The sequence below is a fragment of the Vitis vinifera genome, chromosome 10, assembly GCF_030704535.1.
Source record: "Vitis vinifera cultivar Pinot Noir 40024 chromosome 10, ASM3070453v1".
Taxonomy (NCBI): Eukaryota; Viridiplantae; Streptophyta; class Magnoliopsida; order Vitales; family Vitaceae; genus Vitis; species Vitis vinifera.
Genome location: NC_081814.1, coordinates 23,515,757 through 23,531,429, shown reverse-complemented (window position 1 = coordinate 23,531,429; position 15,673 = coordinate 23,515,757). Strand labels below are relative to the sequence as shown.

Genomic DNA, 15,673 nt, shown 5'->3' with positions numbered 1-15,673 from the left:
TGGCAAAAAAATATCTCAAAGTTAAAAAACATGGTAGATTTTGGACACTTAAAAAAACCATTTGATTCAACAAGCTTGAAGAAGACTTATTTAACAAAATAAAAATTATTTAATATATTTAAGAAATTTAATACATATTCCAAGGCTAAAAATTATTTTAAAATAAGCCAAAAAGTTCAAATTTACAAAAACACTTTGGATGTCAAAAAAGGTTAGCAAGCAAGTGGGATTTAGAAAATCAAAGAGTGTGGACTTTACCAATACCCAAATTAATTTCTATGGAATAATTCACATCCTCAACCCTCTAATAGTCATAGAAAGAAGCTCATGAGGGCTAGAGATAATCTAATTAAATTTAGATTTGCAAGATTAGTCCATGCTCCAAAAATCAAGAAAATTTGAAAACCATAAGTTAGAAAAGTGAGTGATGTAAGCCAAATGAATGAGTCATGGATTAACCACAAAGCATTCACTCCTTTTCAACCCTCAAATGAGTATGAATTTGAGCTCATAAGAAGCATTGAGGGACAAATTAACACTCACAAATTAACTCTTTTAGTCAAACTTGATCGTGACAATTATCTATTGTGGAGGTCTTAAGTCTTGCCTACAGTTTGAGGCCATGGAATTAGTGGATACCTATTTGACACAAATGCCTATACACCAGAGTTTCTTGATATTCAAGATACATTTGGAAATTAGATTCGAAATTTGAATCCAACATACAAACAGTGGAATAAAGAGGATCAATTGTTACTAAGCTAGTTACTTTTATATCTGTCAACAATGATTCTTGGCTAAGTGATTCGATGCACAACTTCGCACGAACTCTTGATTGATTTGGAACATCTATATTCATCATGTTCTAAAGCAAAATTATTGCAATTGAAGATACAGTTACAAACCTTAAAGAAAGGTTCCTTATCGATGAGCGATTACTTTGTGAAAATGGAAAATATAGTTGATCAGTGTATGACTGTTAGTTTCCTCGTAAGTGAGGAAGATCTTATCCTTTCTATACTTGCTGGACTTGGACCTGCAAATCAACTTTCTCTTAAGGATGTTCAAGTTCTTCTATTGAATCAAGAATGTAGACTTGAGCAATTAAACACTGCAATGAAGCTTCAATATGCTTCAACAAATTTTGTTAACAAGAATAATGGAAATCGTGATCGTGTAAGAGCAAATTTTAATACTCGAGAAGGACATGATTACTACTCAAAAAGTGCTATTTGATAGCCTTTAATTAATCCTTTTTATCACTTTTGAGTAGTAGTTTAGGCCTTTTAACTCAATTGGCATGTTAAGGATCCTTTAAAGCAATTTTGATCACTTTGTGTAAGTTTTGGTGTTTTTGATAGTATATTGATCACCAAAGCAAGTCAAGAATGAGGAGAGCTATGAGGAATCTTGGGCAAAGCTTAGAATTCACTTTCCAAGAGTGAATCCGGATTACAAGGAGAAAAAGCAAAGAGAATCTGCCATGAAGCCTATTCTTGATTACAGTCGTAGCAGCCACTTTTGGAGCACTTTCCGAAGTCCAAATGATGCATGCTATATACCATTTCAAAACTTAGGAAGTCAACAATCCAATGCTTTAAACGGTGCACGATTCGAAGTTGAAACGAAGAAGTTGCAGCCATTACAAGTCAATCACTCTAAAGTGTTGCGGAATCAGCCTTTTGTTGCGAGAATTTCGCAGCACTTTTGTACAGTAAGGTGTTTCTCCTTCTGACGATGCACGAACCATGCCGCGAGAAGGGAGCTGGAAACCTCAAGGTGGAAGCCAACTTCGCAGCCCTGTGAAGATAGCTCGGTGTTGCGAAATAATTTCGCAGCCCTCTTGGGTGTCTGCGAAATTTCGCAGACACCACTTTTCTCCTGCGAAATGGCTCCTGAAGCCTCCCGAAGCTTGCTACCGACATTGGGAGATATTTTCCATTAGATTTTTGTTGTCTAAATCCCAAAATACTCCTTGTAAACCACCAATTACATGATTCCTTAGTTTTTAAGTTAGTAAAAAGACCAAATATCAATGTAATAATTAGTTTTATATTGTTTTGATATAAATACCTCTCGGGAGCATGTTCTCAGAGGGGGGGGGGGGGGGGGGGGGGGTTCCTTCTGTAACCGTTTTTCGTAAGCAAGTAAAGGTCTTTTCTTTCTACTGCCTTACCTTCTCACTTTGTATTTTCATTTTATTTCTAAGTTATGAATTCTCTGAGGAGTTTTCCCCAGAGAATGAGTAACTAAACCTCCAATTCCTTGGAGCTAAGGTTGCCGGGGGAGGTTCCAAGTGCAAGAATGCAAAGCTCTGTGGTTTTAGCTAGTAATGAAGAGGAAGTGAAATCCTTTAGTGATTTCAATGTTTTTAGTTAACTTAAAACACCTTAGAGTCACCTGGGCCAACACTTGGTAAAGCAAGTGATTTCCAACCATGGAAATGCACTAGTTTACCTCTTGCGAGCCTCTGGGAGGTGACTCCAAGGTAGGATTTTCTGGAATTACCAACACTTGGTAAGCTTTTGGACTCCTAGGAGACATCCATTAGTTATCTATTGCGAGTTTGTGAAGGGAAGTCCAAGGTTAAAGATCATCTTGAATGGTAAGTGCTCGTGAGAGGCATGAACCATTGCAAGTTGCATCAGTGAGAGAATTAAAGTGAAATCTAATTGAAGGAGTCTCTGTACATCACCGGTTAGAGAATTGACTATAAGTTGAATCTCTAATGCGAGGAAATGAACCATCTGACCGGAGCTATGTCTTTTGCATGAGAAACCACCCCAGTGAACCTAAATCTCCAAGGAATGCTTTTCTTCCTAAATTATTCCAAACTTCTATTAAGTTAGTTAGTTTAAGTCTCAACCTTTACCAATCAAAGTTTGTGTTTTACTTCTTAAGCTAACCATGAAATGAAACAAAACCAATTCACTTGGAATTGGTATCATTGATTGCTTGCAAATCATTCCCAGTGAACGATCCTAAAGCCACTATACTATAGTAGCTTTTTATTTGCTACCCTAGTGTATGGTGTTATAGGTATAAATTTTGTTGATCACTCCCTCATCCAAGGAGCACCAGCTGGACACGAATCAGTTGAGACACCAATTGGGCATGAATCAGGACACGGTTGAATTCAAAATAATTTTAGATCTTCTGGTCTTGGACATAGTGCTAGAAACTACAAACTTATTTGCTAGTGGCAAACAAGGTCACATAGCCCTTCAACTGTTAACATCGTTTAAATGAAAGTTTCAGCCTTTAGTGTTGCCGACTCCAAACACCTATAACAAGACTCCACTTACTGCTTTCATGGCTACACCGGAAACCATTCTTAACCTTAGTTGGTATGCTGGCAGTGGTGCGAAAAATCACGTGATTGCTACAATTGATAACACCACAATGAAAACAAAATATAGAGGCCAAGAGAAGCTTATAGTTCGAAATGGTAAGCAACTTTCCATTTCTCACATAGGCCAAGCTTATCTCCCAACACATTTTCCCATTCCTCTTCGTCTTGAAAATGTCTTACATGTTCCCCAAATTACAAAAAATTTAGTCAATATTTCCCAACTTACAGTTGATAACAGAGTTTTTGTGGAATTTTATGCAAATTGTTGTCTTGTGAAGGAAAAAACCTAAGGGAACAATTCTACTTTAAGGGAAGCTTAGAGATGGTTTTTACTTGCTACATGATCCTCGAACAGCAACCAACTCTCAATAAAAAATAATCAAACCAGTGTCAAAACTAGTTAATCTTTGCAAGTCTATTACATCCCCTATTTGTGTCAAGCATAATTGTACTTCAGTTGGTTTCTTTGTTTTTACATCTTCATTGAATGCTAATATATGGAATCAAAGACTTGGTCATCCTTTTGTCAAAGTCCTTACACAAGTTTTAAATTTGTGTAACTCTTCACTAAATAAAGGTCTTGAATTCTACAATGCTTGTCAATATGGGAAAAGTCATATACTTCCCTTCTCTATCTCTGAAATCAAAACTACTTCACCTTTAGAAGTCATACACTAATATTTGGGAAGTAACACCAATTCCTAGAAGTTTTGGGTATAGATATTATATTTATTTTATCAATGATTATACCCGTTTCACGTGGATATACTCAAACATAAATCTAAAGCTATTATCGTCTTTAAACAATTCAAACTTCTTGTGGAAAAATCATTAAACAAGCCCATACAATGTGTTCAAACTAATTGGGGAGGTGAATTTCATCCATTTGTTGTCTTTCTTTCACAAAACGAGATTTAGTTTCACCATCCATGTCCTCATATCCATTAACAAAATGGTCGAATTGAAAGAAAACATCGTCACATTGTTGAACTTGAGCTAACTTTGTTAACTTAAACTGGCATGACCTTACCCTTTTGGTGAGAGGCTTTCCATACTATAGTTTTCTTGATTAATCGCCTTCCCACTCCAGTTCTTCAAACATTTCTCCTTTCCAAAAGCTATTTGGTCGTTTGTCGAATTACTCATTTCTTTGTCATTTTGGTTGCTCATGTTACCCATGTCTAAAGCCCTACAATACACATAAGCTGCAATTTCGCTCTTGTAAATGCCTTTTTCTTGGATATAGTTAAACTCATAAGGGATATTTGTGTCTTCATCCTTTTGGTAGAATATTCATTTCATGAAATGTAATCTTTAATAAGTTGAAGTTTCCTTATACGGAGTTATTCTTATCTTTAGCAAATGTTTCCTCTTCTCAAACCACACACATGCTTCCAAGTTTGTCTTCAACTATGCATATAGGTACAACAATTTCAGTTAGTGATGTGCATCAACCACCCATTATGGCTAGTCCTAAGACATTCAAAGCTGATAATCATTCACAATTGCATGACCAATTAGAAGAGCATGTGACACATTCTAGTTCAACCACCACTAAATCTCCACAATCTAAGTAACCTTCCAGACACTATCATTCAACCCCAACAACCAGCCCCTACTTCTGAACCAAATCCTTCCACTCATCCCATTGTGACACGAAGCAAAGCTAGAATATACAAATCCAAGTTATTTAATGTCCTCAAGCATCCACTAATTGTATCTTCTAGTCTTGTTGAGCATTTTTCAGTTAAACAAGCCCTCAGTGATCCCAATTGGAAGAAAGCTTCGAATGCAAAATTTTAAGCTCTTAGGAATAATCATACTTAGGATTTAGTTCCATATCAGTCCAAGTATAATGTTTTTGGGAATAAATAGGTCTTTAAGCTGAAATACAATTCTAATGGTTCACTAAACAAGTATAAATATTGCTTGGTACATCAAACTCTTAGAGTGGATTTCTCTAAGACCTACAGTCCAGTTATTAAACCTTTTACCATTCGGGTAGTTTTGGCCTTGGCTTTGCAACAATGATGGGATATTCGTCAATTTGATGTAAATAATGTCTTCCTAAATGACCATTTACAATAAGATGTGTATATGAATCAAATTGAAGGATTTGTTGATTCTGCAAAGCCTCACTTTGTATGCAAGTTAAAGAAAGCCCTTTATGGGTTGAAGTAAGCATCGAGGGCTTGGTTTGATAGACTCAAGCAAGCACTCTTAGATTGGGGCTTTAGTACTAGTTCACGATCTGATATATCTTTGTTTATGTATAAATCAGGAGATACCTTGCTGATTTTATTGGCTTATGTTGATGACATCTTGATTATTGGTGACAATTCTACAATTGTATCAAAATTAGTAAGTGACTTAAATTGCAACTTTGCTCTTAAAGACCTTAGCTCCTTACATTTCTTGCTTGGAGTAGAAGCTTTTCAGGATACTACTGGGTTGTATTTAACTAACTCAAACCAAATAAATTACTGACTTGATAAAATGAACAAAGATGGATGGAGCTAAACCTCTACCATCCCCTACTTGCTTAGGAAAAATCTTGTCAAAGAGAGATGGAAACCTTATGGCAGAACCTTCACTCTATAGGAGTACTATTGGGGTATTACAATATGTCACATTGACTCATCCAGATATCTCATAGATGGTTAGTAAGTTGAGTCAATTCTTACAAAACCTTACTGATGTTCACTAGTAAGCTTGTAAAAGAGTACTTCGTTACTTGAAAGAGACCATCACTCATGGCCTTCACTTCAAGTCCAGCAAACAGTTGGACCTTGTAGACTTTTCTGATGCTGATTGGGCAAGCGATCCAGATGAAAGACGATCTATCAATGGCTATTGTGTGTTTTTTGGAGGCTATCTTATATATTGGAGCTCTAAGAAAAAAGTGTAGTAGAATGGTCAAGTACTAAGTCAGAATATAGTGTATTGGCTCTTGTTGCTCTAAAATTAACTTGGATGCATTCTTTACTAAGAGAATTGGGAGTTGAACTCAAATTATCACTAGTAATTTGGTGTGACAATCAAGGAGCAACTTCACTAGCAGCCAATCTTGTATACCATGCTCGAACAAAGCATATTGAGATTGACATGCATTTTTATGCAAGACAAGGTTCTGCAAAAGACATTAGAAATCTGCTTTGTTTCTTTAATATACCAAGTTGCTGATGTCTTCACCAAACCTTTGTCAATAGCTAGATTTTTACAATTGAAGAGCAAACTCAAAGTGGATGAATCCCTTTTTTTGTTTGAGGGGTGTGTGTGGAGACAGAAATGACAGTTGCCACATCATGTCTTTCTTAACGAAATTTGTTATAACTTTATTTGGTTAAATATGTGAAATCTCTAGAACCTCCTAGAACTACTATTTTTCCCTTCTCTCTATATTCTGTCTACACTCATTTTAAAGGTCCTGTAAGAAACAAAAAAAAAAAAAAACTAGAGCTGTGTAATTTTTTGGGTTCCCTCGAGATTTTCTTCATCTCCAAACACAAATCTCACTCTCCTTGGGTTTTTGTAATCATGTTCTTGAGAACACGACATTTGGTTTGTGTTCTCAACTGATTCATGTTCTTGAGAACAGACATATGGTTTGTGTTATCAAGAATACGACTTTAGGAGAGTTTTCGATATAATGAATTTATATTGTGTTGCTATCTTTACTTAAGAGTGCCCACTTCAATGATGGTTTCGATACAAGGAAAATTAGTGAGTGCTCTTGGAACTTCATAGCAAAATGGAGTAGCACAAAGAAGGAATCCAACTCTAACAAACATAGTGAGATCAATGATGAGTTTTTCAACTCTTTCAACATCTTTTTGGGGATATGCCTTGGAAGCTATAACTCTTAACCTAGTTCCTTCTAAATCGATACCTTTGACTCTCTAGAAATGTGTGTGTATGTGTACATATATTAAAATTGATTGTCATGAATTGTTCCCATCATATGTACACAAAATGTTTTCTTAAAACCAAATTTTTTGTATAATCTCTATTCTTCGTATTTTATTTTATTTTTTTGTTATCAATTGAGAGTTTGAAAAAGCTTAATCTCAAAAGAAGAATTTATTAAAGATTCCATATTAAGGAAGTTCGAGTTGGACATTAACTTGATGTGTTTTAAGTTTTAATTTACCTTGAACTTTTGTGAACTTTAACTTAACTCTTATAGAATATCAATTGAGGGCAAGGGCTTAGACGATTTGGCCTCAAATTGAGTCTTTTATAGATTTGAATCTTCAAGTTTGAAACATCAAGATTTTGGATCTTTTTTGAAAAACTCATTTAACTTTTGCATTTTGAAAGCTTTGGAACAATTATTCTTAGTAGAGACCTTAAGTCATCTTTGAAGATATTGGACTCTTTTGAAAACCTCATTTAAGTGGTTCTGAATTTTGAAAACTTTGAAATGAGTTTTATTTTTAAGGATTAAAAACATCATGTTTAAATAGTTTTATAATCCCTTAATTTTTTTTAATTAAAGTAAATATTAGTCAGATTTAGAATAAGAAAATTTAAAACCGCATTCTATAATTTTTATTTATTTTTTAACAAGATTTGATAATTACCCTATTTTTACTTATTAAATTTATTATTTTGATTTATTTTAATAATTACATTTTGATGATATAATATGCATTTTCAAACAACTTACAAAAAAATATATTATTCACTATAGTTTAAATTAATTATAAAAATGTACGTTGCTAGGAGCCCACGATTACGTTGAGACAAGCACCCTACCACAAGCTGTCAAGATGATGCCACGGGTCATCATGATTCATGAGCATGTCAGGACTGCCACAGCGGCTCCTACACTCATGCCTTAGTAATATCATTAATTTTAAAAATTGAAAACAATTTGATTGGACAAAGCACTTCATTTTTCAAGGGGGTTGGGCGGGTGGGCCCGTCTAAGCAGCCCTTCACATGCAAAATGCCAAAGGAAGCCCGTCTCAGTTGCTTCTTAAATTTCAACATCTATTTAATCGATCATAGCTTTACAATTATTATGATAAAATTTAAACTTTATTATTTAATTATTTAAATTAATTTAAAATTTATTATTTAATTTTTATTTTGAGTATTAAGATTAATTAATGAAATTAACTTAAAATTTATTTTAAATTGTTATATTAATATATTTATTCTCATAAATTATAAATCATAATTACGGTAAAAAAGTTTCGAGTAACAATAAAGGTCATGGAATAATAGAAAAAATAGTGGAGGTAATAAAAATAAATAGGATAAAAAGGTAAAATAAAGATGTAAATTTAAAAATAATAAATTATTTTAATTTATTATTTAAAGTTAATTTTAACTTTAAATTATATCATTAAATTATTTTATTAAATATATTTAATTTATTTAATCACTTAAAATTAAATTATTAAATTGATTTATCAAATAATGTTTAATATGTTAACTTAAAATCTATAGTATGATATATTATTATTTTTAAGTAGGAAAGGAGAAACATTTCTTCCTTTCTACTATATGGCCCTTGTGGTGGTCTTCGGGCACTGGTACAAATTTTATCCAATTGCCTTTTTCTGTTTTAGTTTTAGTTTTTTTTTTTTTTTTCATAAAAATCATTACCTTAAAGAAGTAATCTACTGAACTCTTAATTTTAATGGAAACTTTTTGACATGCCCTTCATATACTTTTAATTTTAATGGAAACATTTTGACATGCCCTTCATATTATATATATATATATATATATATATATATATATATATATATATATATATATATATATATATATATATTACAAAAAGCTTTTTCTATCAAACAATGATAAAATATTGAAAATTACAGATATATAGATACTTCGATTTTACAGATATATCGACAGATATTTTGGAAAAAAATATCGATAGATATAAAATTGATCAAAATTTATAAAAATATAAAAAAAACATTATAAAAACGTAATTAGAACTATAATAAATATTTTAAAGTTAGTTTTATTAAAGAATTTGATATATGTATAATATGATTTATCATATTTGATAATAATATCGTATGCATCGATAAAAATATGAATTTTATAAATATACATTTATTATTAAATTACATCAAATATTATTTCATATATTATGATATTTGATTATAATATCTCTATTTTTATAATATATATTAATATTATAATTATGATTCATTTAATTTAATTATATTAAATGATATAAAATAAATTATGATATATGTACAATCTTTTAATATTTAATTAATTTATTAATGATATTAAAAACACTATAAAAAAATTATTTTGACAATTTTTATAATTTTGGTAATCAATTAAAAGAAAATTTTGAATTTAATTATAAAATAATTATAATTAATTTGCTCTCTAAAATATTCTTTTAAAATTTTCTTGATGATTTTGAATATTTATTTTTAATGCATTACATCTAATAAGGGGCAAACTTGCCCTGTATAGTTTGAGTCCCCTCAATGGCAAAAGAAAACTGAGGCATTTTTGAGGGAGCACGGTAGATGCACTATAGTGGGAGCATTGTAGTTCACTATTGTGCGTTGACCATCCGATATATCGCAAAAAAACTTGCGATTTATTGCCATATCATCTATATATTGGGAAATATTGCCAATATTTGGGATCTCAAAATTTCATCAGATCATCAATATCAGCGATATATTACGATAATATGCTAACAGAACATTTGACCAAAACACATGTGGGGGCAAAACAGGAATTTCATTACTAGCAAGATCTTTATCAGCGTAAATAGTGACTACAAAATATCTCTCCTTGCAAATATCTTATCCCACGTCCAAGGACTACACACCTCCTTCTCACATTTTCTCCAGAAAGAAAAGAAAAGGAAAATATGCCTTCAACATGCCTCCCTCTGTACACTCCCACATCTTCAATCATAACCAGAATCTCCACCCCAAGGTCTGCCGGCTTGACTTTCCACCACGCCACCACTCTCAGAAAGTTGCATGGCAATAATTCAATAACGTGCAAAGCTTCATCGTCGTCATCATCATCTTCATTATCTTCTTTAGTAGATTTTGATCTCTATGATCTTCTGGGAATTGAGAGTTCTTCGGATCAGTGGCAGATAAAGATGGCGTACCGGAAGCTGCAGAAGCGGTGCCACCCAGATATCGCCGGTCCGGCCGGCCACGACATGGCCATCATTCTCAATGAAGTCTACTCGGTCCTCTCTGATCCAAATTTACGTTTAGCTTATGATAAGGTTAGCCATGGCCTGTGGCTTCTCAAATTTTCCTTAATTTTTTTTTTTTTTTTTTAGCCATGGTGCTAGGGGCGTTTTTGACATATTATTTGTTATGTCCTTCATCATCAACGATTCATATATTTTATTTTATTTATTTATTTAATTAATGGAAATTAAGCCCAAGAATCCTAATAAAACAAATTCTTTTGTGGTTTTTGAAGTTCATTGTAGTGTAGATTTGCAAAATTGGAGGTGAAGTCATGTGACATAAAATTACTTGACTTGGGTGCAAAAATAAATGATTTAAAAATTGATGGAAATGGTGCAGGAACAAGCTAAGATTGCAAGGCTGAGAGGGTACACAGGGAAGCCTTTGTATTCAGTATGGTATGGATCAGAAAGTGAAGAGAGAGCAGTGTTTGTGGATGAAGTCAAGTGTGTTGGCTGCTTGAAATGTGCCTTATTTGCTGAAAAAACTTTTGCCATTGAATCTGTTTATGGAAGAGCCAGGGTTGTCGCACAGTGGGCTGATCCTGAGTACAAAATCCAACAAGCTATAGATGCCTGCCCGGTCGATTGCATTTCGTAAGGAGTTTTCCTTTTTTTTTTTTGAAGGAATTTTGGTTTCTTATGAATGAAAATTGTTGTTAATGTGTTTAATTATATGGGCCTAGGTTTATAGTTGCGACCATACGTCACAGCCACAAGAAATAAAATTGTGACTATAAGAGTTAAGTGCGAATAAAATAGACCGCCGCAAAGTGTGGCCATGGGGCTGCAACCAAATCCTATATAAATGTTAAAACTTGTTACGAAGTATGTAATGCATCTTGATTGTCTAAAATGCATGTAAATTGACTTGATAACTTGACAAGACACTTCTTTTTATTTAATGAAGCTACTCGAGGTCAATCATATGTTATATTTGAGATACTATAGATGTATGCCCTATCGGTTCATATGCATAACATAAATATTTTTCTTCATTTGATCGAGTATAATGCAACTTAGATGTTTTGATAAATTTATATGAAGGTGAAAATTTGTTAGAGTATTTACTTAACTCTTGGTTGTCTAAACTCTTAAGTTAAGATATGATAATGCATTTGAATATTTCTTTTTATTGCTTAGGATTTCTCATAAGTTAGTCTTTTACACATATATGAAACGATAGCTTTAGGGACGAGATTGGCTAGCATGTTTTCTTGAGGTTTAAACATATGTAATGGTAGAACCAACAAACGGTTTTAGTAGGGCAATATGTAACTTTTTATTTCGGAGGAGTAAAAATTGAACAAAAAACATTTATAGTCTAGTGGTAACAAAAAAATTTCCCTTCTATTTATATTAAAGGGTTCAAATCCCTTTGAAGACCTAGGACATGCACTAGATCCACTCCTACAATAACCAATAATCTAATACATGATCGAAGTCCTTTCTTTTCCTGAAGGTCTCAAAACAGGCTAATGGTGTCTTTGTTTTTCCCTGGCATCCAATAGAGGGACTAGTCCACCCAAATTGAAAGAAAAACAAACACACACAAAAAAAAAAAAAAAAAAAAAATAGAGAAGAAAAAGACAGGATACCTTTTAACATTAAAATGAGTGATGATATAATAAATGATATTAAGAAATAATTAAGATGATCTTGGGACATGGATCTTTTTTTCCAGAGAATTTACATTCATTTATGTACTTTTCTCCCCCCTTTTTCTGCTGTACTAAACACAGGATGGTTGAGAGGTCGAACCTCGCTGCTTTGGAATTTCTAATGTCAAAGCAGCCGCGTGGCAGTGTAAGAATGAGCGCAGGCAATGCAGTGGGTGCATGCGTCTCCAACATTTTTGTAGATGTAAAAAAATTCCAAACTAGATTTCACGATGCCATGGACAAAGCTTCCACACATGGTTCCAAGGTATGCACATCTTGACTGATACCATGGCATCTTGTTTTTTTGAAGTTGTTCGAAATAATTATAATCGATTTTGTTTTGAAATAATGAATGAAGAAAACTGATTAATACGTGCGTATATGCGAAAATGATGACCAAATTTTTGTATCATTGATGCATTGTCATTTCTAACTTCGACAAGCTACGTTTCAGGAGAAAGATGACCAAAGAGAAGCAAGGATCTCAGCCATTCAAACGATCAGATCAATCACAAATTGGTTGTATTGGCAAGCACCCACTGGAGGATCAGACTCTGGCCAAAGTCTTACACGTGTTGCTGGAAGATTGTCAGGACCAAACTTTAACAAGCTACGGGACGCAGCTGCTGCTAGGAAACAAGCCAGGGAGAGCACAGAACCAAGAAGCCGGACCATGCCAAGTTACATATATGATGCTGAATACTGGGTTCCATCAACTCTTGCTCTTCCTGCCACAAACCAGAACAACGATTTGGCCTCCAAAGCTGCATCATCAGAGTCTTCACCACCTAGTAAACAATGGAAAGGAAAAAGCAAAAAAGATCATGGAGTCAGCAAAAACAATAGGAGGAGTTCCACTATATGGCAAATTCCCTTAGCAACAGCAACAATTGCAGCTGTTGTAGTGAGATTCCAATTGGGAGAAGGAGCTGTTGGCGAATTGAAAGAGCATATAGGCGGCTCATTAGCGTTGTATATTGTTAATAGCTCTTGGTTACAGGTTGTCCTAGCTGGGGTTACGTGGTATCTCATTGGAACCTACATGGTGGAACTATTAGAAGTGATTAGAAACAGGGACAAGGTGTAGGAAAAATTTGGAAGACAGGCACTACAGAACATTGGTAAACAAAGTTAATTGAATCACCAGCATTGTTATTGAATGTTGTACGCTAATTATTTGGGCACAGGTATGGCTCAACACCTCAATTGGCAACTCACTAGCTATGTTACTGCTCTCAATACAAATATGTATGGCTGCATTATTCTTTGGTTTGAGAGTGCAAGAACACTGATATAACTCATTTTGTTGTTAGATCTATTCATGTTGCTTAGCATTATGTCATGACCTCGTATCATGTCAGCCTTAATTTAATGACCTCATATCTTGGTCCTCTTCAATGTTTATCAAACTAAACACATAAACAATTATATAAAGAGACAACTGATTATAGGAGAAAAATTAATAAAAGAAACCTAGGTTAAGTTTGGTTTGAAAAATATTTTCTACTTTTTATTTTTTATTTTCATTTTTTGAAAATAGTTTTCTTGGGTCCAAGATTTTTTCTTATCAAGTTTTGATGATAACCTTGACCTCCATTCTTCCAAAACCTTATTTATAATGGGGATTTTGGAATGCACCATTCCCTAATATTGGGAATTCCGGATTGCTCCATTCCCTAACCCTAGATCTTGTGGGGTTTATACATCTATCCCTAAGGTTCCCTAAATCTATTGTAATGGAAATATATGATATAAAAAACCATTATAGAATAAAGATCTAGAGATAGAAAGTTTAAACCTACAATTTGGATGTTCCCAAATCAAAATCCAAAGAAGATGTCGTAGACATAGTAGAACTTGCCTATATAACGATCTTCTACCCGATCTCTCCCTTGGATCCTAGTATGAGAGAATGATGAGTTTTTCTCTATCTAGAGGGTGGTTAGGGTTCCTCTATTTGGAATTTAAAAAAAGTTAGGACATTAAGTCTTGTTTGTATGTTGGCAATTTTGTTCATTTTAGTGTTTGGGCATAGAACTTCTTTTAGATAGTGAGTTACTTTCCATTGAAGATCAAGGGTTACTGTTCGTCCAACCGGGAAGTCACAGGTACGTCTAAAAAGGTTTAGCTTGTGACAAGTTAAGCTTCTAAGAGGTATAAACAAAAACACTACTTTAGGTATAAAAAGGTCTAGGAGGGACGATTGGTCTTGGTCATCAGGATGAGATTCCCATGGAGAGTGAACTAGTGTGCATACACATTAAATAAGGCCAACAGTGAATCATGACATGGTTATGAGGTATTCATGATTTACCAAGCAACTATATTGTATGAACTCAATCTCAACCTTGAGAGAATTCTGAATCTGTGATGAAGTCAATAAGAGGCTTTGACTTATGAGTGAGATCCTCAAGCAGTCATATATTCCTTACAAATTAGGTCACTACTGATGGAGAATAGTGACAATAGGTATTCTCAATCGAGTTATATATCATGATATCTCATAGGATTAATATAATGTGTCCTTTTAGGTAATCCTAAGGATTTGTGATCATGAAATCTATGGTCATAGTAATTCTTTAAGTGAAATTTGACATATACTTATGTGAGTTAAAGTTTGTTAGTTAATTAAATTATAAGAGGATTTGTAACTAAAGAATTGGAGAAGTAATCTTGAAAGGTTGATAGTATATACCTTATAAATTACTAACGTCACCAAGGTTTGCATTGGATCATGTGTATGGTCCTCTTGGGTTAGGCTAATTAATTAATTGAAGTCTAATAGAGCTAATTAATTAATTAGGATCTGAGTGAGTTAGATTAAGTGACATAAACCCAAGTTGGACTCAAGTCGCTTAAGCCTACAAGGAAGCCTATATAAACCTCTTTAAGGGTTTAAGGCTTCAATCTACCACTATTTTTTTAAGGATTCTAGAGAGGAAATCTTAGCATCTCCCTCTAGAGAGAAGACCACCCTTTTTTGAGTCAAGAATCATGAAAAGAGTGATAAGGTGAAAGATTAATTGTTAGGTATATGAGATTTGTGACTCTTATAGAGTTTCTTTATCGGATTGGATTTGATTTACGAACATATAGATCATATCTATGATACCTAAACTCTCTAGATTAACGGGTTTTATTGCCATATTTTTCTACTGTATTAAATTTAGATCGAGAACTTTAAAACTAGGGGCATGCACCCTAAGTGATCTAAGGCTGGGAATGAAGAGATCCAAGGGTTCCCAACAACATACATCCTAATTGGTCGTAGATAGGAAATGGAGTAATTTGGATATTCTTATCATTTTCTAATAATAAAAAACAATTCATTACATAAACTAGATATCTAGTAAAGTTTTGAAAATCATTTTTAAATATTTTAAAAAATTATTTGAAGTAATTTCTATGAAATCACATGATAGTTATTTTTCCAAAAATATTTTTTTC

At 33.4% G+C, this 15,673-nt stretch overlaps 1 protein-coding gene across 1 annotated transcript; it reads left to right on the top strand.

The window, feature by feature from the left end:
* The first annotated feature begins 10,148 nt into the window (after positions 1-10,148).
* On the top strand, positions 10,149-13,494 carry LOC100247733 (chaperone protein dnaJ C76, chloroplastic). Its single transcript, XM_002272247.4, has 4 exons — positions 10,149-10,595; positions 10,906-11,162; positions 12,308-12,491; positions 12,681-13,494. Exons 1-4 carry the CDS (start codon positions 10,221-10,223, stop codon positions 13,311-13,313), a joined length of 1,449 nt encoding a protein of 482 aa, XP_002272283.1. The 5' UTR covers positions 10,149-10,220; the 3' UTR covers positions 13,314-13,494.
* The last annotated feature ends 2,179 nt before the right edge of the window (positions 13,495-15,673 follow it).